The sequence below is a fragment of the Dipodomys merriami genome, unplaced genomic scaffold (assembly GCF_024711535.1).
Source record: "Dipodomys merriami isolate MVZ:Mamm:240054 unplaced genomic scaffold, mDipMer1.0.p SCAF_19, whole genome shotgun sequence".
Lineage (NCBI taxonomy): Eukaryota > Metazoa > Chordata > Mammalia > Rodentia > Heteromyidae > Dipodomys > Dipodomys merriami.
Genome location: NW_027203270.1, coordinates 13,265,786 through 13,293,138, shown reverse-complemented (window position 1 = coordinate 13,293,138; position 27,353 = coordinate 13,265,786). Strand labels below are relative to the sequence as shown.

Sequence of the window (27,353 nt, the reverse complement as noted above, 5' to 3'; positions counted from 1 at the left end):
TATATATGTATATTTATGTGTATGTATGTGTATATACACACATATATGTAAAAGTTGTTGGTTCCAAACAGAATCCAGCTGGGTGCTGGTAGCTTGCATCTATAATCCTAGCTACTCAGGAGGCTGAGAGCTAAGGATCACCATTCAAAGCCAGACCATGTAAGAAAGTCCATGAGACTATTATCTCTAATTAACCACCAGAAAACCGGAAGTGGCACTGTGGATCAAGGTAATAGAGTGCTAGCCTCGAGGAAAAAGTTCACTGACAGTGCCCAGGCCCTGAGTTCAAGTCCCAGGACTGACAAAACAAAAAAAAAAAAACAAAACAAAACCAAGCAGAAAAACAGAATCCAAACAAGACTGAGGAGCTTTTAAAAGACAAAAACAAAACAAAATAATAACTGTGCTCTCAGCCTTCCTGCTTAGGAATTTTGATTTAACTCGCCTTGGGTGGGGCCCAAACATCATATTTTTAAAAGCTCCCTAGGTAGCTTTAATGTGCAGCCAGGGTTGAGAAATGCTCTACATTTCCCCCACACTAGGCAGTTCCTGCCAACTCCTCCACTTCCAGGTTGTTAAATTCTTCTCCGGGATTCTAACCAGTCCACCAAGCGGTTCCCAGGGCTGCTGGCACTAATATGCAGCCTCGGACAAGCTGAAAGCGGCTCTTCTTTCAAGGTATGCTCCAACTCTGTGGACAGCACATTTCTTTCCCTCCAAATTCAGACATCATGGGTGCCTATTCCTGTCTTTTTTTCCCCTAATATGCCTAGTGCTTGTTCTTGCCTTGCAAGCTTAGCAGATTTTTTTTTTTTCTTCCGTGAAAAAAAGCAAAATTCCTGCCTCAGGAAAAAGTGAGAACTTCCCCAGGGGCTGTACTCATTTGGCTGCTCAAGTGGCTGCGTGTGGAGTTGGAGCTGGGGAACTGGGGCTGAACTAGAGGCCTTTGGGGGGGATTGGCAGCAGATGTAAGGGAAACAAGGATGTGAGTGGGATTTGAACCCAGCACTTTTCAGGGAATTTAAAGTTCTCTCTTTAAAATGCTAGCTCCAGGTTCGTGTTAGAGCAGCATGCCCACATCGCAGTCTGCCTAGGCTGGAGGGTGCCTGTGAGCCTGCCTTCCCAGGGCTGTTTCTGTGCTCTGATTCCCCTACCCCTCCACTCCACTTGCCTTTTGGATTCATTCCTTCCTCCTGTGTCCCCCCACTCCATGCCTCACTGAATGTTGGTGAAACAAATCTAGTCTAAAATAATGAGCAATCAAGTACCCTGATGCTTGGGGCAGGCTGGGCAGAGCTGGGGGAAGGGGTAGGGAGCTGAATCATTTATAAAGCTTAATAAAGATGCAGATGAGCAGTGCCGTGTAGGAACCCCAGAGCTGGGCTTATTCATTATTCAAAGTTATGTAAATGCCACTAGGTCCTGCATGTTAGAATTCTGCCCCTTGTCCCTGCTGCCTCCTCTAGGCTGACAGATGCAGCCCACCCTGTACCTCCCCCTCAAATGTTTGTTGACCTATTTCCAATCCTACCTCCAGGGTAATAAGAAGCCCAGATTGCTCCCTAGCTGGCACTCTTCTGACATTTTGTCAACTGAAGGCCCTAGCCTTCAGGTGAGCTTCCACAGACCTAGGAAGAAGAACTTGTAGATGTTTAAGATAGTCCAGGAAAGAATACCCAAATAGTGCTCAAGTATTTGTGTTAACATCTCACATATCTGCCTATGGGATCAATTTCCTGAAGTCTAACCTAAGATCTCTCTTGGGTAATGGAATATCCACCATTAAAATAACCAAATTCTCATTCATCATTCTAAGAAGTGCCATACAGGCTGGCATGGTGGTACATGTATGTAATCCCAATCATTCAAGAGATGGAGGAGATTGTGATTGAAGGTAAAATCATTAGCGAGATCCCAACCAACAAGTTGGGCCTGGTGTTGTCCACAGAAATCCCAGCTCTGTGGGAAGTATAATAAGAGAATCATCATCTGAGACTGGCCTGGGCAAAACTATTAAGATCCTACATGAAAAATAATTAAAACAAGAAAAATAGGGTGGGAATGTGGCCCCAATAGTAGAGCAAGTGCCTAGCAAGCACAAAGCTGAGTGCAAAACACACCAACACACACACACATGCGCACGCACGCGCACAAACACACACACACACACACACACACACACACACACACACACACACACACACACACACACACACAAAATGACCCACCCAGGTGTTGGTAGCTCACCCCTGTAATCCTATCTACTCGGGAGGCTAAAATCTGAGGATATCAGTTTGAGGCCAGCCTAGGCAGAAAACTCTGTGAGACTTTTATCTCCAATAAACTATTCAGAAAAACCAGAAGTATTGCTGTGGTTCAAGTGGTAGAGCACTAGACTTGAGCACAAAGAGGCAAAGGGACAGTGCCCAGGCCCTGACTTCAAGCCCCAGGACTGGAAAAAAAAAAAAAAGTTTGCTACAGCCCATCTTCAAAATACCTAGCAAAAATCAGGGCTGGAGGCATGGCCCAAGCAGTAGAGTACCAGCCTAACAAGTTGAGCCTCAAGTTCAAACTCCAGCACTGCAAAAAAAAAAAAAAAATAGAAATACATTTTCCCTTTCCAGCATGCTGCTTCAGGCTGGCTCTTTGGAGGATCACAGTTCAAAGCCAGCCCAGGCAGGAAAGTCCACAAGACTCCTATCTCCAATTAACCAGCAAAAAAACAGAAGTAGAGGTATAACTCAAATTTTGCCTTTCCAAATAGTTGAACCTCTTCCAAGTTAGACTCACAGCCATCACAGCCGTCTGTTAAGTTCTTCAACTTGTTCCAGATACCAAGTTCTGCAGAGGGGTGAACTAGAATTAAACACACTATTTTAGCTCCTCTTTCCCCCACCCCGTGACTACTGATTTGTGCCACCCAATCGCCCATCTCCTAGGACCAAATTACTTTCCCCTGACTCTCTTTCCACACCAATCTTTCCCTATTTCCCCATCAAGCCCTCATTTGTCAGTTTGGTGAGACGGAGAGATGAAGAATTGGGTCAGAGTCGCAATGGCATCGATTGCCTCGGCTCTCCCTCCTCTTCTGGCCTGGCTCTCCTTCCCCACCCCAGGTCTATTTTTAGTCTGCCTCTGTTTTCCTTAGTCTGGTTGCCAATCTCAGGCCTCTTTCTCTTCATTGCCCTTATCTCTCCCTTGCAGCCTGTGCAGACCCCAGCTGCCCTTCCAGAGGTCTCTTATTGCCTGCTGAAAGATTCTGATTTTCTTCCATCTTGAAGATATGTAAGGACTGGATGGCACATTCAGGTGGAACAGAAGCAGTGACATGATGCCATTTGGTTTGTTTGGGCAAGTCCCAAAGTTCTCCCCTTCTGCTTTGACTGTGTATGTGTGTGTGTGTGTGTGTGTGTGCTTGCGTGCTTGTGTGTGTGTGTGTGTGTGTGTGTGTGTGTGTGTGTGTGTGTGTGTGTGTGTGTGTGTGTGTGTATGTGTGATAGTACTCAGACTTGATCTCTGGGCCTGGGCACTGTCTCTGAGCTTTTCTGCTCAAGGCTAGCATTCTACCACTTGAGCCACACTACTATGTCCAGCTCTTTGCAAGTTTATTGGAGATAAGAAGTCATGTGGACTTTTCTGCCGAGGCTGGCTTCAAATCTTAGACCTCAGATCTTAGCCTCCTGAGTAGCTAGGATTGCAGGCATGAGACACCAATGCTTGGCTTTGCATGGGCTTTTGATTTCCTCTATGCCCATCTGTCCACTACTCCCCATATCTCTCTTCCCCTTGTGATCCCACCCCATACTAAGAAATGCTCACTTCTTCCCCTTTGGGTAGTCTGGGCTCACTGCCTTGGGCTTTGGTGGTGCCTGCCTTTTTGCTCGCATTGCCAGTCTCTCCTTGTCATTTTGTGCTCCATTCTTTGCTGACCCCATCCCTAACTGTGCACGCATCCCACCCCACTCTCCCCTGTTCCACTCGCTCCTTTTTTCCTAGTACTCACAGGACTGCCTCATGAGTGCCATAGCCAGCTGAGACAGGGCTTGGTAGCATCCCCCACTTGTCCTTTCTCAGCCTCTGGAGACATTGGTCCTATGCTTTAACTGTCAATGACAAGCTGAATAAGGCTGGATATTTTGGAAGGGGAATTGCAGCTGGCTGGGGGAGGAGAATGGCGGCTTGGGAAAAGGCAGGGAACCACAGGCAGCCGTGAAGCCTGGAGCACGGAGAAACATTCCTAACCTACTTTCTCCCAACTTTATCAGTTGAGAATTGCTGGGACCACATGCTGGTCCTTCTCTACTCCTCTCCCTGATTCCCTCAATAATAACACAGTACTTTGCTTTATAACTCATGATGTTCTTTTCTTTCCCTTCCTTCCTTCCTTCTATTCTTCCTTCCTTCCATTTTTCCTTCCTTCCTTCCTTCTTTCTTTCTTTCTTTCTTTCTTTCTTTCTTTCTTTCTTTCTTTCTTTCTTTCTTTCTTTCTTTCTTTCTTTCTTTCTTTCTTTCTTTCTTTCTTTCTTTCTGCCTGCCAATACTGTATCTTGAACTCAGGACCTGGGCACTTGTCCCTGAGCTTTTCTGTTCAAGGTTAGCACTCTACCACTGAGCCCTAGCTCCACTTCTGGCTTCTTAGTGGTTAACTGGTGATGAGTTTCATGGACTTTCCTGTCCTGGCTGGCCTTGAACTGAGACCCTCAGATTTCAGCCTCTTAAGTAGCCATGATTACAGGGATGAGCCACAGCATGTAGCAGAAAAGGATTTTTTTTCAATTGTGGTAGAATATATGTAAAATAAAATTTACCAACTTAGCCATTTTTAGGTGTGCAGTTCAGTGGCATTGAGTACATCCACACTGTTATGCAACTAATCTGCAGCTGCTCCATCTTGTGAAATGGAAGCTCTATACCCATAAACAATTACCCTTTTCTTCCTCTCAGCTTCTGACAATGATTCATTCTTCATTTCAACGAAGTTGACTACTGGACCCTTAAAAGTAGAATTGTATAAGATGGGTCCTTTCATGTCTGGCTAATTTCACTTAGCATGTACTATTAGCATGTTATCTGTGTTGTACCAGGTATCAGGCTGTCATTCTTTTTAAGGCTGAATAATATTCCACGGTATGTACATACTACATTTTGTTTATCCAGTCATCTATCAGAGGATACCTGGGTTGTTTCTACCTTTTGGCTGTTGTGAATAATGTTGCTGTAAATATAGGAAAATAGATTTTTTATTTTTTATTGTGATTACATAAATTACACAAATTTCATAGTATTGTGAGATAGTGATACTTAGTTAAAAAAATCACACATTCTACCCTTCATGAGGCAATTGTCATTATTGTAGTCTATAAAGTCTGTGAATTCTATGAGCTTTCACAATACAGCTATTTCTTCCACATCAGGTGATAGGTACATTTCTTTCCTTTTGCTTAGTGTCAGCTGTTCCCTCTTTCCCTCTCATTCCTCCCGCCCATTGCTGCCCTTGAGTTGCTTAGTTCGTTTTCATCAATGTCCAGTGCAGCTGATGTGTCCCGCTGTTGTATGTTTTCCCCTGTTTCCCTCTGTTTCTGTGTCCTCCTCCTAGTTTCCCTCAGATGTGCACACAGCAGCATGGGGTCATTTAGTAATGATACGACAAGATGGGTGGAGGTTCTTTATTTCTCGAGTCTTGTTTACTTTGTTGTATCTCCTTACATTTTGGATTTAACATCCACATATCCGGGAGACCATGTGCCGTTTGTCTCTTTACTCTTGGCTTACCTCACTCAACATGATTTTTTTCTAGTTCCATCCATTTTCCTGCAAATGCCATTATTTTGTCCTTTCTAATGGCTACATAATATTCCATTGTGTATAGACACCACAATTTTTGGATCCATTCATCTGTAGTGGGGCATCTGGGTTGTTTCCATATCCTGGCTATTGTGAACAGTGCTGCAATAAACATGGAGGTGCATGTGTCCTTGTATCCTGGTTCCTGTTGTTCAGGGTAGATGCCTAGGAGTGGTATGGCTGGGTTATAGGGGAGGTCGATGTTTAGCTTTCTGAGGTACCTCCAGACTCCAGACTGCTTTCCAAAGTGATTGTATTAGTATACATTCCCACCAGCAGTGCAATAGGGATCCTCTTTCTCCATATCCCTTCTAGCATTTGTCATTGGCTGAATTTAGGATGTGAGCCATTCTGACTAGGGTAAGGTGGTATCTCAGGGTTTTTTTTTATTTGCATTTCCTTTACAGCTAGGGATGGTCAACATTTCCTCATGTGTGTCTTTGCCATTTTTATCTCTTCTTCTGAGAAGTCTCTCTTCAGTTCCCTTGCCCATTTAGTAATTGGCTTGTTAGGTTTGGGAGGGATTAGTTTCTTGAGTTCCCTGTAAATATTGGATATTAAGCCCTTGTCTAGTATTTTTCTGGTAAATATTTTTTTCCCAATTAGTTGGCTGTCTTTCTAGTTTGGTTGCTATGTCTTTAGCTGTGCAGAAACTTTTTTATTTTAAGGTAGTCCTATTTGTTGAGTTTCTCTCTAGTTTGTTGTGACCCTGCGACCCTGTTCAGGAAGTTCCTGCCTGGGCCTATAAGTTCAGAAAATAGATATATTTTAAAGACTCTACTTATATTTCTTTTTTCAGAACTGGAGTTTAAAACAGGGCCTCATAGTTGCTAGACATGTAGGCACTGGAACACTTGACCCACTCTGCCAGCCCTTTGTTTTGTTTTGTTTTGTTTTTTTGTCGGTCAAGGGACCTGAACTCTGCCTGGGCACTGTCCCTCAGCTCTTCAGCTTAAGGCTAGTGCTCTACCCCGTGAGCCCCAGCGCCACTTCCGGGTTTTTCTGCTTATGTGGTTGGTGCTGAGGAATTGAACCCAGGGCCTCATGCATGCAAGGCAAACACTTTACCACTGAGCCATCTTCCCAGCCTCCAGCCCTTTGTTTTGTTGGTTCATTTTTCTGCTACCAGTCCTGGGGCTTGAACTCAGGGCCTAGGAGAAGTCCCTGAGCTTGTTTGTTTCTTGTCAGTCATGGGGCTTGAACTCTGGGTTTGGGCGCTGTCCCTGAGCTCTTCAGCTCAAGGCTAGCACTCTACCACTTGAGCCACAGCCCCACTTCCTGTCCCTGAGTTTTTGTGCCCAAGGTTAGTGCTATGCCATATGAGCCACAGTTCTACTTCTGGGTTTTAAGCGGGTTAATTGAAGATAAGCATCACATGGATTTTTCTTCTGGAGCTGGCTTTGTACTGTGATCCTCAGATCTCAGCCTCTCAAGTAGCTAGGATTACAGGTCACTGGCTTCTGGTGGTCCCTTATTTTTTGAGACAGGGTTTGTCTTTATACCCAAACAGGCCTGAACTAAGAGCCTCCTTTTTGTGCTTCTTCTATAGCTAATCTTGTAGTCTTGCAAACATTTGTGGGGGGGGAGGGGTGGCAGCGGGGGTCAGGGGAGGGAGGAGGGGTGCCTGGACTGGCCTCAAACCATAATCCTCCAATCTCCACTATCCAAATCTCCACGTTCCAAGTAGTTAAGATTACAGGCTTGAGCCACCATGCCTGGCACCTAGAAGTAGAATTAGATTAAGGATTTTTGTCTGTTTTGTTTGTTGCTACCTCTATAGTGCCTAGCACATAGTAGAGGCCAAATGTTTATAAATGAAAGAATGGCTGGTACTGTGGCTCAAGCCTTTAACCCTAGCTACTCAGGAGGCTGAGATATGAGGATCGCAGTTCAAAGCCAGCCCTAGGAAGAAAAGACCAAGAGGCTCTTATCTCCAATTAACCACTAAAGAGCCAAAGGTAGAGCTGTGGCTCAAGTGGTAGAGCACCAGTGAGCACAAAAGCTCAGGGACAGTACCCAGGCTCTGAGTTCAAGCCCCAGGACCAGTACAAAAAAAAATGAATGAATGAGTTGTCTTATTTGATACTCATACATGCCTGTTAATCCGTGTTATTTCCATTTCATAGAGGTTCAAGGCACTGTCTGAGATCAGTAGGCTTGGCATAGAGTCAACAGAATTGACTTATCGGCTTGGCTTTTATAACTCACTGAGAAACTGATATTGATGCATGTGCCTAGGCCTTAAAAGACTGAAGAAAATCAAGAGTAATTTCCTAGCCAGGCATTGGTGTCTTACTCCTATAATTCTAGCACTTAGGAGGCTGAAATCTGAGGATCCTGGTTCAAAGCCAGCCCCAAAACGAAAGTCCATGAGTCTCTATTTTCCAATTAACCATCCAAAAAAAGCCAAAAATGGAGTTGTGGCCCCAGTGGTAGAGCATTAGCCTTGAGGGAAAAAAAAATCCCAGGAATAGTACCGAGGCCCTGAGTTCAAATCCTGGGACTGGCACAACAACAAAAGAACAGTCATTTCCTCTGTGTTGTCTTTTCTTTGGGACCAGTTTGACTCTCATTCCCACTGCCCATTCTTCCCCAGTCAGTGACTCCTCTTTACATCCACCCCATCTAGTCCCAGCTTTTCTTTCCCCAGAGAATTTAAAATCCTCTTCCCTTAGATGAAACTGGCCCAATCTATAGGGCCCCCTCCTTGGTATCATATGCATCAGCCTTGGCTGAATCCCTGTTTACACCCTTCACCCTCCACCCACCTTGGGGTAGTTATGAGCCTGTTCTCATCCAAAGCAATTAGTGCAAGGAGACCAGCCGACTCGGTGCTAATGCTGTTTCATTAAGTGGGAGCAATCCTAATGATAATAAAATGGCACATTTAACATTCAAACATTGAACAGGGTTTCTAAGCGAGTGTGTCTCTCTCTTTCTTTCTGGTATAACAGTTCCATCTTCATAAGGACCTGACAATACACCTTAATGAGAGACTGGGGAGCTGAGCATCTTTACAGATCCAGAGAAAAGATGAGGACGAGACAAAGAATCAGAGGAGAAGGTTGCAGTGCATCAAGAGGATCAAGACTCTACGGATTCCTGGGGTAACAGATTCTGTGGTGATAATTGAGATAATTAGAGCCTGTAAGAAATAAGGTCACATGGAAAAAAAAAGCCTATCACAGGCATTTTATGCTGTGCAGTTATTTGTTTGTTCAACAAATCTTTTCCAACAAACATTTATGGTGCGGCTAAGATTTTATAGGAGTTGATGATGGAGGATGCTTCTAATTTTAGGTAAAGAAACTACAAGAGCCTGAGTGATTTGTAAGAGGTCAAGTTTTTTGGTCTCCCCTGGACAGCTTTAATCAAATCCATCCCAAGTTCATCAAATGTCACCAGTGAAGGGAATTTTAGCAAGTGCTTTGGTTTCCTGAGCCAGTCCTGGTACCCTCGCCCTCCCCCGACACACACACACACACTCTGTACTGCCTCATCGCTCTCAAAGGTCCCTGCTACTCTGTGGTGATGAATGTCTGATCGATATTCTGGGAACAAGAAAGGTGTTGAAATTGGGGATGTGGGAGGAAAAATAGAAAAGTCAATTCATTTAGTGTTTAGAGAAGATTCAAGAAAAGTTGGGGGGAAAAAGGAGATCTCTCAGGGTCACTTCCTTCATCTGAGTTTTCCTCAGAGGCTTCTGAAGACTACTGGTCAGGGGTCAAAGGTGGGCTTTGTCCAGGCCAGAGAAGCGACTGATTCGAAAAGGTGTCAAGTCATAGGATGGCATTAACTTCATGCTTAGTTCATATAAGATCTTCCCCACCACAGGGGCCAGCTTAAATCCATGCCCTGGAAAGGAAGAATAGTAGATTGTCACATAGCCTCAGGGACAGAGAGACTAAGCTTTCTGGAAGTTGCTAATTACCCAGGCAGGACTGCCTTACCCTTTCAGACACAAAACCCAGAAATTGCCTCCCACCATGAATACTCCTTCTCTGACTATCCAGCCTTAAGCACTGGCTGGATCAGCTAGGCATATGCAAAGGGCCTTTTTTTTGGCCTGGTACTGAGGTAGGTTAGATTGAGGACACCCCATCTCCCCCTCTGAGGGCTTACCGGAGAATCCAGCACCAATAACAATGTTGTCATACTTTGGGTGGCAATCAAGAATGAAATGCTTGTCAGGAGTGTTCTAGAAAGAAACAGTCACACCTGTCTCTTTTGAGGACAAAGAACAAGAGGAACTATAGATTTTAATGGGAGGGAGGGGACTGGATTACTTTCCAAAACTGATAGAAAGAACCACCAGCATGCTTCCTGCATGCCAGTACCCCCTCTGCTTGTGCAGCTTTCTCATTTGTCCATCTGTCTCTCTCCTCTTAACTGAGCTAAGAACACAGTAGGTACTCAGTTCATTATATAAACTACCTTTAGCCAAGATGCCTCAGGCCCTGGTGACATCTGTCTCTTCTCTTTGTCCCCAAGGCCTGCTCAACTGGAGCATCTTGCCAAAAAATCTTTTAGAGCTCTTCTGGGAAATATAGTGAGGGACTGCCAGGCATAAGCCTAGTTGCCTAATGAAAAGGAATATGAAAAAAAATTCTAATGGGCCCCCTTACGTAGAGATAAACCAATCCACAGGAATCAGTGAGCTTGTTGAAAGTCACGTACAGTGTCAAGGGTTAAGATCTGTCTGTCTCCTGCCCCTGCTCTCTCGAGCCAGCCCAGTTCTCTTACCGTGTACATACAACGCTCCATGATGTCTGGCTCAGGGTTCAGGTCAGGTAAGTAGTCTCTGACAAACTGCCTCAGGATCTGGATGTCTGGGATGTCTGAGAAGGCAGTAGGGCAGTCCCGCTCATCAGGGGCCACATTATTTCCATGATGATAGCAGACCTAGTCCCCATCAGAGCAGTGTGAGCAGGAACACTGGCCTTCCATGCACACCCACCAAAGAAGGACAGGCTAGGACCCAGGGGTGTCTCTATCCATCATCACAGCCTTCCCCAGTCCCAAAGGACACTGTTTGTGGTCACTTGGAGTTTCCTACTGGAGCCCTGTACCTATCCTGTGTTAACAAAAGAAAAGCACCCTTGGCTGGGCCTCAAACAGCGCAAAGCAATAGAAAGAGTGAAGCAGGCTCCTGTTCAGAGAGGGGAATTCTGGTAATGTCTAGGAGCAGCAAGATAGAGCAGCTACACCATGGGTACCTAGTAGCCTTCTTGGCCTTCCCACTCACCTTCATCAGCCCTGGGTACTCCCCTGAAGGGATCCCATAGACATGATGGGGAGCCACGTCCAAGCTCAGGAAGCATGGAAATGCCTGGGACACACTGTAGCTCCCAGGAACCTTCTCTTTCCAGTAACACACATTGATCCGCAAGACCTTTAGGTACAAGAGGAAATGGAGAATAAAGGAGTGAAACAAAGCCAGGTGCCAGTAGTCATGCCTATAATCCTAGTTACTCAGGAGGCTGAGATCTGAGGATCATGATTCAAAGCCAGTCCAGGCAGGAAAGTTCATGAAACTCTTTTTTTTTGGGGGGGCGGGTGGGGGCAGATCCGGTCGTAGGCCTGAACTCTGGGCCTGGGCACTGTTCCTCAGCTCTTTACCTCAAGGCTAGCGCTCTACCACTTGAGCCACAGCGCCACTTCCGGCTTTTTTTTTCTGCTTATGTGGTGCTGAGGAATTGAACCCAGGGCCTCATGCATGCAAGGCAAGCATTCTACCACTGAGCCACCTTCCCAGCCCTCATGAGACTCTTATCTCCAATGAGCCACCAGAAAACCGGAAGAGGAGCTGGGCCTCAAAGTGGTAGAGAGTTATCCTTGAGGAAAAGAGTTCAGGAAGCTGGGCTGCAGTGGCTCACACCTGTAATCCTAGCTACTGAGGAGGCTGAGCTCTGAGGATCGCGGTTCAAAGCCAACCCGGGCAAGTAAGTCTGTGAGACTCTTATCTCCAGAAAACTGGAAGTGGCGCTGTAGCTCAAGTGATAGAGCGCTCGCCTTGAGCTAAAGAGCACAGGGACAGCTCCCAGGCCTCGAGTTCAAGCCCATGGTCTACCAAAAAGAAAAAGAAAAAAGGAGTGAAACCATGGAACTCTGTAGACAATGAGGTCAGTTTCTGTTGGAGTGCTACAACCCTTTCATACATCCATCTTCATTTTATTCAGTTCTCATGGTACTTACAGTAAGCACTGAATAAATATGAAGTATTATCAACTTCTGAAAAGAGAGGGAAGTAGCACTGGGGTACAGTTATGTGAAAAAAGTAAGAGGGGAGAAGAGACACCAGATGTACAAAGCTGTACAAAGATCCCCAAACCTCTGTCTCTTCTCCCACTCTTACTTTTCTATCTGATGTACAAAGATCCCCAAACCTCTGTCTCTTCTGCCTTACTTTACTCGCATAACTGCACCACAGTCCTACTTCCCTCTCTTTTCAGAAGTTGATAATACCTTGTATTTATTCAGTGCTCACTGTAATCCAGGTTGTCTCCTAAGGGCTATACACACTGTATAATTTAATTCTCCAACAGCCTTTAATTCTCCAACAGCCTTTTGAGGTAGCTATTACTCTTCATATTGATAAAAACTGAGGCTCAAGGAGGTGAACTAATTTGCCCAAGGTCATCCACTAATAAGAGGTAGATACAGGATTCAAAGTTAAAGTCCATTTGCTTTCAAGGCTTCTCTTAAGTATTGACTCTTAGGTCTCCAGCTTGCCCTTACCTGGAGAGGTAACTCAATTCCCAGAGGACTGAGGAGGTCCTTGGTCCAAGGACCTGCTGTGATGATCAAGCTCTTGGCCTGGTAGCTCTTAGAGGTAGTTTTCACCATAGCTGGTTGCCCTGGTCTTATCTCCACCACTTTCTCTCCATCACACATTGTGCCTCCTAGCTGGCGAATTGCATTCTGACAGAAAAGATCACAGAAAGGTAAATTGGTTATGTGTATACTTAGCCCTTTTGGACAAAGCCTTTCACTTAAGGTAGACAAGAGAGTGCAGAATCTAGACCTTCTTCCCATACCCTACTATTTGACAAGGCCATTCATGGAATATAAAAGTGCCCTGACACAATGGACAATCCCAAAGCCGACAGAACAAAGATCCCCAGCCCAAAAAATAAGCTGTGGCTGAAGCTGGGCATCTGTGGCTCACACTTGTAATCCTAGCTAATCAGGAGACTGAGATCTGAGATTCGTAGTTTGAAGTGAGACTCTTATCTCCAATTAACCACCAGAAAACTGGAAGTGGCACTGTGGCTCAAAGTGGTAGAGTACTAGCCTTGAACAAATGATCTCAGGGACAGCACCCAGATCACAAATCCAAGCCCCACAACCACAAAACAAACAAACAAACAAAAAAAAAACTGTGACTGGCTAATCAGGCTCCAGGATTCCTGGAGCAGGTGCTATATGGCCCAGTGCTGCTGTGTCAGTGTTACCTGAAGGACTCTCAGGGCTTTGTCTGCATAGAGGATACCTCCTGTCTTATCCACAAGCCCCACTTCTCCCCTGGTGAGTCGAATGTTGGGGAAACGTTGCTTTAACTCCTCAGATGAAAGATACTGGTGTTCTATCCCTTGCCTAGACAGAGTGTCTTGGATTGCCTTTAATTCTGGATTCTCCTTCATTCCCAGAAACAGGAGTTCAGCTGGCCTGTTAAAAAAAAAAAAAAAAAAAAAGAGCCATTTGAATAAAGGCATGTATCAGTGTCCCACCATCTGCTTTCATTCTTTATCAAGGTCCCAGGTCAAGGGTATCAGGTCTTGCATTCAGAAAATGTGTCTAGGTATGCAGTTTTTTTCCAGTCCATTGCTGAGTTCACCCTTAACACACTTACTATTGTTTTGTCCCTCCATCCTACCCTTGACCACAGAGATCCTAAACCCTCTTTCATTTTCCACATCTTCTGTGTGTGTGTGTGTGTGTGTGTGTGTGTGTGTGTGTGTGTGTGTGTGTGTGTGTGTGTGTGCACCTGTTCTGGGGCTTAAACTCAAGGTTTAGGTGCTTTTCCTGAGCTTCTGTCTCAAGGCTAGCACTCTACCAATTGAGCCACAGCTCCACTTCTGGCTTTATCTGGTAGTTCATTGGAGAAAAGAGTCTCACAGACTTTCTTACCTGGGCTGGCTTTAAACCTCAATCCTCAGATCTCAGCCTCGAGTAGCTAGGATTACAGGCATGAGCCACCAGCACCCGACAGTAGTAGGTTTAGAATCTATTTGATTCTTTCCTTTTCCTACTATCTCCCAATCCATTCGTTGAATTGACCCTTCTGTTCTGTATTCTACCATCCTGCTGTTTGTTCCCACTCCTTTTCCCTTTGCCTTGTTATATATCCTTGTGTGTGACTGTTTGTCTCTCAGTTCATGCCCAGAGGTTGCTTGCTCTGTGGAAAGGATCCTAATTGGGAGCTCTGACTGTGATTCTCCTCCTGAGATCACCTTGGTGTGACCTTGATCTCTGACTCACTTCTCAGGACCCAAATTCCTCCTCCAGAACACGTGCCTGTTGAACTACTAGTGCTTCCACATCTGGACGGTATCTCCCAAGCTGCCTAGGGACAAATAGAAGTGGTACGCACTATTTGTGTAGTTGTCACAATGTCTCAGGCTGCCACTCAAGTTGATTTGGCAAGGGTCAGGAATGCCACACTTGGCAGTGCTCAAGATTATCCCACCCATAATGCAACAGCACTTTCATCACAAGCACAAAATACCAGTAGGTGGTCTTAAGACTCCAGTGATAAATTCAGTGATTCTCTAAATTGTTCCTTCTTGTGCCTCCATCCATCCTACTCCATAAGGGAGTGAAAGCAGTTTCTGGCTTCTCTGTCACAAGAGACCAAAGTCCCCTTTGGGGAGGGAGCTGTCTAAACAATAGAAAGGTCCCTCTGATCTGTGGGACCATTCCTATGGATCTGTACTGGCCAGCTGCAGCCTGGTGCATCACCCCCAGGTATGTGAATAAAGCTCGTAATAGCCTATAATGGAGTCTCATGGATATTACATGCTTCCAAATCCCACATTATCTGGTTGGGGGATTAAAGAGAAGATTGGGAGGGGGTAGGGACACAGCAGGCCTGGGGGCCGGTGTCAGTACACAGAGCTGCGCAGCGTGCCCAATCCATTTGCCACGGCCCCCGCCTACCCAGCATTCACCACTGGTGAGATAGCAACGCCAGCTCTGCCTCTTCAAAGCTCAGCAGAGGAGAGACGCTGCAGAATACTCCAGCCAGGAGATACTCTTTTTTTTTTTTTTTTTCCTGAGGCCCCCAATAGGACTTCAAATTGGTTCTCAGGTCATAGAAATTTGCCTAGTAAATGTCATGGTCAACAAGATAATTTAGAAGCCACCTAGGCGGGGGTGGGGGGGAGGAGGGGAAGCGGTTTGAGGGTGTAGCTCAGTAGTGGACCCTTGCTTTGTATGCTTAAGTTACCCAGGTGATTTTTTAAAATTTTTATTTAGCTCTGTGTATGTGTGTGTGTGTGTGTGTGTGTGTGTGTGTGTGTGTGTGTGTGTGTGTGTGTGTGTGTGTGTGTGTGTGTTGCTGAGAATTGAACCGAGATTTAACCATGCTAGGCATGTTTACCACTGAGGTATACCTGCAGCCTCTGGAATATGTCCTTGATCCTTCTTCCTCTCTTACACATATGTATCACACTTTTTTGTGTTCCAGTCCTGGTTCAAGGCTAGCTCTCTACCAATTGAGCCATGGCTCAATTGTGGGGAAGGGCCAGGGGGTATTAATTGGTGATAAGAGTCTCGCAAGACTTTCCCACCCAAGCTGGCTTGGAACCATGATCCTTAGATCCTCAGCCTCCGGAGTAGCTAGAATTATAGATATGAGCCACTAGCACCCAGCTTCTACTTCCATTTTTTAACTCTAGAGTGTCCAGGCTAGTAAGATTCTGGGGTAGACCTGTTTACAACTCACCTAAATAGACCCAATGTTAGACTTCTGGCCCAGAAATGCCACAGCATCATTCTAACCTCTGCCTGCAAGATAGTACCCCTGGTCTCTGCTATTCTGTAGGATTTCTTTCCCCTTTATTCTACCCTTCCTTCCCTCCTACCTTCCTTTTTCCCATCTTCTTGCTTCCTTTCCTTAACATAAGAACTCTTCTTACAGGGACACACTAGATGGGGAAAATGAACTCATGCCAAGACAATGGGAAAATCTGTCGAATTATGAAATGCTGAGTGATGTTCTAATTCCCAAGCTGTCCTGCGGTGGATGTAGCGGGAGCTCCCCAACCCTAGGAGTAATCAGTGAGCTGATTCTGCCGGTGAATGTAATTGTGCCGATTGTAATCATTTTGCTCCAGCTCTCTGCCCCTGTGGCATTTATTTCTTAGCCCAGATATTGATCTAACAGTGGGAAATTTTCCATCTGAATTTGTGATGCCGGACCCTCCCCTAGTCCAAAGACAAGTTTGGGAAATTCTCATTTTCCGTGGATCACAGCTGAGCTATTTGGCCTGAGGGAAACTGAGCACTGCTGGAGAAATGCCTTGGATCGGAAAGAGATTTTTGACCATTATGAGCAAATCGGAAATAAATGTAAAACACTGCCTGGAAATGCAAAGGCCTGTCATTATGGCAGATAGGTGAGAGGCTCCTGTGGGAAATGCTCAGAGAATTGGAAATCAGTCAATCAAAACCAGGATTCGAGAACCAGCCTTTTCCCCTTAGTATGAAGATAGATGACTTCCATGGGCAGATTGAAAATCATTTAAGTGCTTATTTTCTTAATAGCTTTTCCTAGATCCCAATAAATAGACTGCTCATTCTGCATCAATTTCTCACCTCTGTGCTCCAGGCCTCCCCCTCATCCTTTTTTTTTTTTTTTTTTTTTAATTAAACCCAGGTTACAAAGTTTGGGAAGGAGAAGAGTTGACAAGGACAAAGTTATCCACAGAGGTAAAAAGATAACCAGGAAATGACTGGTCAGGGATGGCCTAGAAAGGAAGGTCTGAAGCCAGGGCAGGGTTGACAGAGAACCCTGGAAATGTTACAGCTCCCACCTTCCAGAATGCCCATCAGTGAGACCAATCATTTGGCATGAACTACACATACCTTCCTTCCAACCTCAGTTTGATCTGGTGCTGGAGGAGGTCATTAAAGATTCCTCCCAAGGGCCTTGTTGTTGACTCCACTGTGACCCAGATGATGAAAGGAACTGGAGATTGATCAGAGATTTTGAGCAGTTACTAGCTTGGGACAGGGGACAGGATGGACCCTGGAGGACCTGGAAGGGGCAGACACTCTCCTTGAGTCTGCCATCTCCCATTCCAGTCTCCTTCCTTCCTCCTAGCTGGGTTCAAAGTGCCAGGCAAGGCAACTCTGAGAGTCACCTTGGGAAAGGGACTTGGTAATGGCTGCTGTCTTTGTTGGTTTTGGAAGAGCTCTGTGTGTTTCATCTTCAGCTCAGTGGGCCGAGGTGGAATTGGTTAACAAAGACTGCTCCAGGGAGGGGATGTGGCTGACAAGCCAGACACTTCGCAGACACAGGAAGCAGCAGCTGCGGAGGGGGCCACCAGGTTCTGCCAGCAGCTGTACTGCCTACGGCTGTGATCTTGTCTGATATTGTCAGCGAAGCAGGGGCAGCCCAGGTCAGGAGCTGGATAGTAGGACTCAAAGGGAGAAGGCGGGGCAGGAAAAAGATGGGCCACAGAGCTGGGCTTTGCTGTTGGTATCTGCATCCTGGCTGTACACATCACAAAGATTCAGACCTTGTGATCTGACATATGTGTCATTGTCTGTTCCCAGAACATATGCAAATATTCTGAGTCCACGCATGTTTAGTATGCGCTGTCACAAGAAGCAGAAGAACAGAATAAAAAAGAATTGTACAATCACCTTCACTAACAACTCCTAAAGGTTTTGTTTTTCTTTTTTAATTAAATGGCATTAAGCACGATAATTTCTATTAATTACATTACACTATGGTACTGGTACTTCAAGAAGAATCTAGAGAGTAGTAAGAACCACAAAGATAACGAATCTTTTAGAAAATTAAAATGAAGAGTAAAAGTAACATGGATGTGAATAGCATTTAGTTCAAATTAGAGTGTATGTTGAGAATGGGAAATATTAGTTCTGTGTCCCTACTCAGTAAAAGAAGCAAGAAATTTAGCATGCCTAAGTAAATTAAGATAGCCATAACAAGAAAGGACTTGTTGATGATAGAATAATAACAACAATAATTATAATTCTTAGCCTTTTATGGGTTTTTAAAGCACATTCACATTATTCTTCATTCATCATAATTGGAGCTATGAGACATCTGAATAGTCTTAATACAGGCTATATTTCCCTCTCTTTGTTTATTTGTTCTGTTTTTGTGCTGGGGCTGGGGCTTGACAGAGCCTGGGCTCTATCCCTTAGCTTTTCTGCTCAGGACTGGTGCTCTATCACTTGAGCCACAGCTCCACTTCTGGCTTCTTGTTAGTTAATTGGTGATAAGAATCTAACTGAATTGTCTGCCCTGGCTGGCTTTAAGCCATAATCTAGCCAGGTGGGGCACTGGTGGCTCAAGCCTATAATCCTAGCTACTCCAGAGGCTGAGCTCTAAGGAAAGTCCATGAGACCCTATCTCCAATTAACCACCAGAAAACTGGAAGTGGAACTAGGGCTCAAAGTGGTAGAGCACTAGGCTAGAACAAAAGAGCTCAGAGATAGAACCCAAGCCCAGAGTTCAGGCCCTACTACCAGAAATAACAAAAAACAAAAAACACCTAATCCTTAGATCTTAGCCTCCTGAGTAGCTAAGATCACAGGTATGAGCCACTGACAACCAGCTAATACTTCCATCTTTAAATGGACAGTATCAGTCTTTTGAGCTGGGATGATTTAGATATGAGCTTGTTTGGTGAAAGGGAAATGAGAGGCATAAGCAGTTTTGAAGTACCTTCTAGACTAGGAGCTAGCAAACTGTGATCCAGAGACCAAATTTGACCTTCTGCTTGTTTATATTTGATCTAAACACCAAGATATTTTAATTTTTTTAACTGCTTGACTCAAAAATCAAAAATCACAGGGCTTGGAATGTGGCTTAGTGGAAGAGTGCTTGCTTAGCATGCATGAAACCCTGGGTTTGATTCCTCAGTACCACATAAACAGATAAAGCCAGAAAGGCACTGTGACTCAAGTGGTAGAGTGCTAGCCTTGAGCAAAAAAAGCTCAGAGACAGTGCCCAGGCCCTGAGTTCAAGCCACATGACTAGCAAATAAATAAATAAATGAACAATAACATTTCTCAAGACACAAGGAAATTCAAATCGCAGTGTCCAGAAATAAAATTTTATTGGAACACATCCAGGTTCATTTATTTACATTCTGTTTGTGACTGCTTTCACACTACAATGGCAGATTGAATAGCTGCAACCGAGACCATATGACCAGCAAAGTCTAAAATACTAAGTTGCAAAGTTACAGAAAAATGTTTACAGACTGTATTCTAGACTAAAAGTCTAGTGACTCTGGGATTTACATTAATGCATTGAGACCCTTCCTTATTCACTGGGGTCGGGGAATGGACACTAGCACTCGCAGCAAGTCAGGAAGCAAAGGCAAGAGAATGCCCTGGAGCATTTTGGGTTTCAGATTTTCAGATTAGGAATGTTCAACCTGCATCAAGTACTCAGAACAGCTCCTAGTTTCTGATTGTGAGAGCTAAATTGATGGAAGTGGTGATTTTCCAGGTACTGTTTTAAACCATTACATACTTATCTTCACAACAGGTTCACGAAATAGATGTTATTACCCCCACTTTACAAGTGAGAAAACTGCCTCCCAGAGGTTAAACAGCTTGCTCCAAACTACACAGCTAAACTGGGTACTGGTGGCTCACATCTATAATCCTACCAAGGAGGCTGAGATCTGAGGATCACTGTTGGAAGCCAGCCTGGGCAGGAAAGTCTGTGACACTCTTATCTCCAATTAACCACCAGAAAACTAGAAGTTGAGCCATGGCTCAAAGTAGTAAAGGACTAGCCTTGAGTGAAAAGGCTCAGGGACAGTGCCCCCAGGCCCTGAGTTCAAGCCCCACAAGCAACAACAACAACAACTAAAGCTACTAGCTACACAGCTAAGTGCTTAGGGTTGAACTTTGGACCATATCTGACTTGTTCCGAAGTCCTTCCAACTGTTTGACTTCTGGACAAAGAGGTCTGTGAGATTATGTGAACCTCCTACCAAGTGCCACCTCTCAACTTTCCTCTCAGTCATGTCTGAGATACCTGTAGTTGCCACAATTTTTGTTTCTTCCTGCCCTCCTCCTCCTCCTCCTCCTCCTGAAAGATTCCAGGTAATCTCTACGCATATGTGTGGTGCCTCATCCACTGGTAAGTGTGGCCTCTGAAACCTCGGGCACTTCTCCTAGCACAAGACACTCAGCAGTATTCACAGCCAGCTGCTAGAGAAGGGACCCTTTGCCAAGCCACCCCTCATCAAGGCATACTTCTTTATTTGGGTGTTAGGTGCATTAGCTGCCATCTGAATAAATCCTTAATTAGCTGCCCTGGCTGTATTTGCATAATGGATTTCACTTTGTCCTTAAGTTAATAGTGTTTTTGCAGCAGAACCATAACCTCTTGGTTCTCAGACATTAAAATAACTGCCACCCTGTAGGGTAGAACCAGGGTTATGTAAAGGAAGTTCAGTTAGGAGTAGCAGAGAAGGTGAGAGGGGGGTGGTTATGGCTGACATTGCATGACATTGCATGACAGGTTATAGCTGACATCACATGGCATTGCATGACAAGTTATGGTCGACATTGCATGACATTGCATAACAGGTTTTCTGCTTCCTTCCCCATGAGTGTTTGAAAAGTCAGTGATTGAGGAATCCAAAGGATTGGAGATAGAACAGGAAGATAGCTTGCCATATTCCTGGAAAGCAATCTAACCTGAAGGGCACCCCCATTTTGTTCCCTTAGGAGATTGTATTAAAAGAAGATGAAATGGATTTAGAGGTTTGTTTGATGGGTGAAGACCCAGAATAAAAAGTTGAGCCGGGTATTGGTGGCTCATGTCTGTAATCCTAGCTACTTGGGAGAGGCTGGGATCTCAGGATTGTGGTTTGAAGCCAACCTGGGGAGGAAAGTCTGTGAGACTCTTATCTCCAATTAACCACCAAAAAGCCAGAAGTGGAACTGTGGCTCACATGGTAGAGTGCCAGCCTTGAGTGAAAAAGCTCAGGGAAAGCCCCAGGACTGGCACACACACACACACACACACACACACACACACACACACACACACACACAAATTGTGATACTAGTAAGAATATAAAGGACCGAGAAACCAGCTAGGTATGATGGTACACGCTTATAATCACAGGTACTCAAAAGGCAGAGGGAGAAAGATCTCTATCTGAGACTGACATGGGCAAAAGTATGAGACCCTATCTGAAAAATAAACTAAAGACAAAAGGACTAGGAGGAATGGCTCAAGTGATACAGTACTTGCCTGGCAAGAAAGGTCCTGAGTTTAATCCCTAGTACTGTGAGAAAAAGGGAAGGAAGGCCGGGCACTGGTGGTGGTTCATGCCTGTAATTCTAGCTACTCAGGAGGCTGAGATCTGAGGATCATGGTTCAAAACCAGCCCAGGTAGGAACATCCAGGAGACTCTTATCTCCAATTAACCACCAGAAAACTAGAAGTGGCACTGTGGTTCCAAGTGGTAGAGCACTAGGCTTGAGCTGAAGAGCTGAGGGACAGTGCCCAGGCCCAGAGTTCAAGCCCCACAAATGACCAAAAAAAAATGGAAAGAAGGAAGAGAGAGAGAATATCATCTTTTTCATTGCAACCAGGCCATAAAAGAGGTCTCTAAAAGCCGGACGCTGGTGGCTCACGCCTGTAATCCTAGCTACTCAGGAGGCTGAGATCTGAGGATCACGGTTCAAAGCCAGCCCGGGCAGGAGAGACCGTGAGACTCCTATCTCCAATAAACCACCAGAAAACCGGAAGTGGCACTGTAGCTCGAATGGTAGAGCGCTTGCCTTGAGCTGAAGAGCTGAGGGACAGCGCCCAGGCCCAGAGTTCAAGCCCCACGACCGACAAAAAAAAAAAAAAAGGTCTCTAAAGGGATAGAGATTCCAACTCAGAGGGCTTCATGCAGGCCTGACTAGCTCTGAATATCTCTCCAATGATTTTTCTTTTTTTGGGGGGGGGGAGGTCCGGTCGTGGGGCCTGAACTCTGGGCCTGGGCGCTGTCCCTCAGCTCTTCGGCTCAAGGCTAGCATTCTACCACTTGAGCCACAGTGCCACTTCCGGCTTTTTTCTTTTTGCTTATGTGGTGCTGAGGAATTGAACCCAGGGCCTCAGGCATGCAAGGCAAGCGCTCTACCACTGAGCCATCTTCCCAGCCCTCCAATGATTTTTCCAATACAACTTCTGCTAGCTTTGGACACAACATTTAATCCAGTCCTGGAAATCAGAGCCTGGCAGGAACCAGCAGTACCTGTAGGGTATAATGACATTGAACAGAATGCCTCTACCTATCTTGGTCTTATGGCCCTTTCCATTAAATTCCAAGTGTTCATACTATGCCTCTCCACACACTCAAAGCACCTCTAGATGTAGACCTCCTTGATTCAAGGCATTCTTCCCTTGCCCACCTGTGCAGTTGGGTTCCAGCTTCGCGCTGCAGCTGGGCCCACATCTGATAGCATTCATCCATCATCTGTGTATAGAAGTCTTCAACGTATGCCTTCCGGATTATGCGGCTCTGTCCATGGGAGCTTCCTCGGGAATGTGGTAGAAAGAACTAAAAATGGAGAACAAGAGAGATAATGGAAGTTATTGCCCCATACAGTGTACTCCTCTTTAGGAGCCATGCCACCATATGCCGTCAACCAGGAACCACGTATCCTCATCTCTCACGCATAGCATCTCTCCAGATTCTTTCTTTATGGCCAATTTCCTGAGCTGGTGATCATGATCGAAGGCTCTCCACAGCACTAACCTAAGCTTCCTTTTGGCAAACATCGCTCCCTTCCATAAATACCTTTGTTGGCTAGTTTTCAATCATCCTGATACAGTCTCACCTGACAGACTCATAGAAAAGCAGACTTAGAAGTTTCCAGATTATTCTATTCCCTTTATTTTATGGACAAGGAAAACAATGCTGACTATTCCTCTCTATGGCTTCAGATTACTCAGGATAAAGGAACTACCTTGGGATTTAACAAAAGATGGAGTTTCCTGACAGGATGAACCCCGGGGATCCCTTGGGATTTGTGCAAACTGAGAAAGAAATGAAGACAATTTCTAACTACTCCAACTCATTACCAAGGGCAAACCATAGCCAACCTGGAGAGCTACAGGCAGAACAGAAAGGGAGAACTTATTGAAGTAGAAACCTCTATAAAGGGGCTCTGAAGGACTCTGCAGATACGCAGGACCCCAGTATATGCAATGGCTGTAGATGCAACCTCATGAGATTGCCTTTTCTTTAAGGAAGAACAAGACCCAAGACTGACTTCCAGTGCATCAAATAAGGAACTACCCAAAAGTGGCTTTTAAAATGCAAGCTGCTGGGTGCCAGTGGCTCATGCCTATAATCCTAACTACCCAGAAGGCTAAGATCTCAGAATTGTGGTTCTAATCCAGCCCAGAAAGGAAAGTCAGGAAGACTTTCATCCCTAAATAACCACCAAAAAGCTGAAAGTGGGGTTGTGGCTCAAGTGGTAGAATATGCACTTTGAGTAAAAAAGCTAAAAGATAGCACCCAGACTCTGAGTTCAAACTCCTGTACAAGCACACACAAAAACAAAAACAAACAAAAAAAAGAAACCTAGAAGCTTCTGTTGGGTTCTGGGAGAAGAGGTTGAGGAGATGCAGGAAAGAGTCCTATCTTTTAGACTGATATATCAACCTTTGCCTCTAGGCAAAATTCTCTTTTCTTCTCTCTCTCTTTCTTTCTCTCTTTCTTTCTTTTCTTAAATTTCTTTTGTGCCCATCCTGGGGCTTAAACTCAGGGCCTGGGCACTGTTTCTGACCTTTTTTTGCTCAAGGCTGGCACTCTACCACATGAACCATAACTCCATTCCAGATTTTCTGGTAGTTACTTGGAAATAAGAGTCTCACAAACTTTCCTGTCCAGGCTGGCTTTGAACCACGATTCTGAGACTTCAGCCAACTGAACAGCTAGGATTGAAATCACGTGCCACTGGTGCTCAGACAAAATTATCATTACTTACAATTACGTAGAGCAGAATTGATTATTTTTGTGGGCTGCATCAACTACTTGGGCACAGAAGAGATAGGGTAACAAGAATGATGAGAACAGGGCCTGGGATACTTCAAGAGAGTAACTAAGAAACAGCAAAAGAAAGAAATACACCTAGAAACGCTACAAGAATTTGAAGGCGGTCGGGTGCTGGTGGCTCACAATTTTAATCTTAGCTACTCAGGAGGCTGAGATCTGAGGATCACAGTTCAAAGCCAGCCTGGACAGGAAAAGTCGTGAGATCTTATCTCCAAATAAAAAAACCACTCAGAGGGCTGGGAAGGTGGCTCAGTGGTAGAGCGCTTGCCTTGCAATGCATGAGGCCCTGGGTTTGATTCCTCAGCACCACATAAGCAAAAAAAAAAAAAAAAAAACCACTCAGAAAACCAGAAGTGGGGCTGTGGCTCAAGTGGTAGAGCGTTAGCCTTGAGCTGAAGAGCTGAGGGACAGTGCCCAGGCCCAGTGTTCAAGCCCTGTGACCACCACCAATAACAACAAAAAAAAAAAAAAAGAAAAAAGAAAAGAAAGAATTTGAAGGCGGGAGAGGGGGTGGAACTTACTTTGAACCGTCCTGAAGCATACCAAGTGTCTAAACTACAAATCGCCAAATTTTGGCCTCCCTTGATAGCCTGATAGTTCTGCAAAAAGCCTCCCTAGGGAAAGACAGAAGGGCAGTCATTAAGGTGGGAAAAGGCAAAAGAGAAACAGTACCTGCTCCAGCAAGAGGACCCTCTTCCTGTGTTTGGCCAGGTGGTAGGCAGTGAAGCAGCCTTGAATACCTGCCCCAATCACAATGGCATCCCAGAGATCTTTCTGAGGAGTCATCATGCCCCTAACACTCCAACTACAGAGTCCACAAAGGAGAAGAAAAATAAAAGCAGCTCTGGGCTACAGGAGGAGAAGGAAGGCAAAGTTCATCCTAGATAGTGTTCCCACAATGCCCTGGGTCAGTGCCCTCCTTCATCCCTCCCTCTATTCCTCCCCCAAAGCCTGGCACAGGGCTTTGCCTCTGCCTCCCCTGCAGAGCAGAGCTGGGTAGACTGATTTGTAAGGTTTAGCCCAGCTCAGCTGCCAGCCCTCACCCTTGCATCCCTCTAGCTTTCTATTCCTGGCTCAATTATTGTCATGCAAATGGGCTTCTTCCTATGCCACCTTCCTGTCTCATTATGATCTTTGTCTCAGGACTTCGGCCTTAGAATTTCAATGCCTCCTAGACCAAGCTGGGCACCAGGAATGCTGCCTCCCCCTGCCGGCTTTTCTCTCTTCAGCCTGATTTCCTTTAGAGATTCTACAGGGCTGGCTAAGAACCTGGCAGGATGCCCAGGGTAAGGCCCACCTCCCTATGGGAGGTGAGGTCAGGGGGTAGACACAAGGGCCAATTGGGAGGGCAGATTTGTGATTATGAAATTATTCTCAGCATGTTTTACTTTCGTGTTGCAAAAAAAAAAAGGAGAATAAATAGAAAGGAGAGTGAGAGAAAGAGCCCCTTCTTTGGGCACAGAGGAAACCAGGCACCAGACTCTCCACCAGGGGAGATCCTGTACAGAGAATGCGTCTGTGCCAGGCGGTGTGCAAAGAAGTACTCTTGCAGGCATCAGGGCCAGAGCCAGGAGGGAGTGAGTGTGTGTGTGTGTGTGTGTGTGTACACACACACACACACACACGCACACTGTGCAGGGCCTTGGCACTGTCCTTGAACTTTTTTGCTCAATGCCAGCATTCTACCACTTGAGCAACAACAGCTCCACTTTAGGCTGTTTTTGAGTAGTTTATTGGAGATAGGATTCTCATGGACTTTCCTACCCATACACACTTTGAACTATGATCCTCAGACTCTTGACTAGGCTAGGATTACAGATGTAAGCCACCAGCGCTAGGCTCTGTGCCAAGATTTATAGGTCCTGATTCTTATATAATTTAGGGTCCTCTTTAAGAAAAAGGAAGAAGAGGCTTGGGGTGTAGCTCATGCTTGAGCTTCTGGGATCAACTCCTGGCAGGAAAGAAAAAGAAAAGGAGGAAGAAAAAGGAGGAGGGGAGGAGGAGGAGGAGGCTGCAAACAAAATTAGGTGCTCTGACTTCAAAGAGACTATTCAATTAGGGAGCCCCATAGCTGAAGTTTTATTGGCTTCACAGTAAATCTGCCTCTGAACACATTATCTCATTGAATCCTCACAGTCCTATGAGTATTTTTATCCCCTCTTTTGGCAGATTAAGGATGGTTCCAAGTTCTTTGTCACTCCTCCCATCTCAGGCATTGGGACTGCTTAACCAAGAGAACACAGCAAAAGCCATATCATGATTCTTTCTGGGCTAGACCTTCTGAGACTGGCAGCTTCCTCTCTTTGTTTTGGATCACCTGGCCACTAAATACCACTGACTAACCCAGACAATGCCAAGTAGCCTAAAAGAATTATTCCTCCAAGCTGGGCACCAGTGGCTCACGCCTATAATCCTTGCTACTCCTGAGGCTGACATCTGAGGATCACATTCAAAGGCAGCCTGGGTAGGAAAGTCTGTGAGACTCTTATCTCCAATTAACCACCAGAAAATCAAAAGTGGCACTGTGGCTCAAGTGGTAGAGTGATCGCCTTGAGCTGAAGAGCTCAGTGACAGCATCCAGGCCCAGAGTGAAAGACCCACAATTGACAAAAAAAATAAAAACATAAGAATTATTCCTTCAAGCCCATTGAAATTTCGTACCCATAAAAATAATGAGGTACAAGTGATAGAGTACCTGTCTAGAAGGCACAGAATCTCAACTCAAACCCTAGTACAGTAAAGAAAAAAAAGTTAGAATAAAATGTTTTCAACCACTAAGTTTTGAGAGAGGTGTTTTTCTACAGCATAATTAAAATACCATTAAAGACAGCAAGGACTAGAGAGGTTGTAATATGCCCAAAGCCACACATCTGGTGTGGCTAGGTGCTAAGATAGGAACTCAGTTCCAGAACCCATTCCTTTAACCACCATGCTATACTAAATACTAGTCACAGCTTGTAGTGATGAATCTGATTTCAATATTTTGCTATTTTCCTCATGGCCGTATGGTAAGTAGGTGAAAATAGTCATCCAGAAAGCCCATATAATTACAGAGAGCTGCCCAACCCTAGCGCAGTAGCCCACTGAGACCCCTAGAATGCTTGCTTACATAGTCTCCTAGAGTGGCTTTAGCATTAGCTGTCCTCTTGGCCAAAGCCTTTCTTCCTTCTTTCCTTCCTTCCTCCTTCCTTCTCTCCTCCCTCCCTTCCTCTCTTCTCTTCCTTT

At 45.2% G+C, this 27,353-nt stretch overlaps 1 protein-coding gene and 1 long non-coding RNA gene across 3 annotated transcripts; one reads left to right on the top strand and one right to left on the bottom strand.

Annotated features, from left to right (window-relative positions):
• Positions 1 to 601: 601 nt before the first annotated feature.
• On the top strand, positions 602 to 8,886 carry LOC138830720 (uncharacterized). The gene is made up of 3 exons (XR_011373057.1): positions 602 to 678; positions 3,205 to 3,341; positions 8,799 to 8,886. It is a non-coding gene; the product is annotated as an uncharacterized lncRNA (long non-coding RNA).
• On the bottom strand, positions 8,673 to 24,990 carry Pipox (pipecolic acid and sarcosine oxidase). Of its 2 annotated transcripts, XM_070027343.1 has the most exons (8): positions 24,801 to 24,988; positions 22,477 to 22,625; positions 13,299 to 13,512; positions 12,583 to 12,765; positions 11,090 to 11,236; positions 10,588 to 10,746; positions 9,967 to 10,042; positions 8,673 to 9,699 (listed from the first exon to the last, which is right to left on the bottom strand). In XM_070027343.1, exons 1-8 carry the CDS (start codon positions 24,915 to 24,917, stop codon positions 9,569 to 9,571), a joined length of 1,176 nt encoding a protein of 391 aa, XP_069883444.1. In that variant the 5' UTR covers positions 24,918 to 24,988; the 3' UTR covers positions 8,673 to 9,568. The 2 variants fall into 2 exon arrangements, with proteins under 2 accessions (XP_069883444.1, XP_069883445.1); XM_070027344.1 differs by lacking the exon at positions 9,967 to 10,042 and having other exon boundaries at positions 9,564 to 9,699; positions 24,801 to 24,990.
• Positions 24,991 to 27,353: the final 2,363 nt, after the last annotated feature.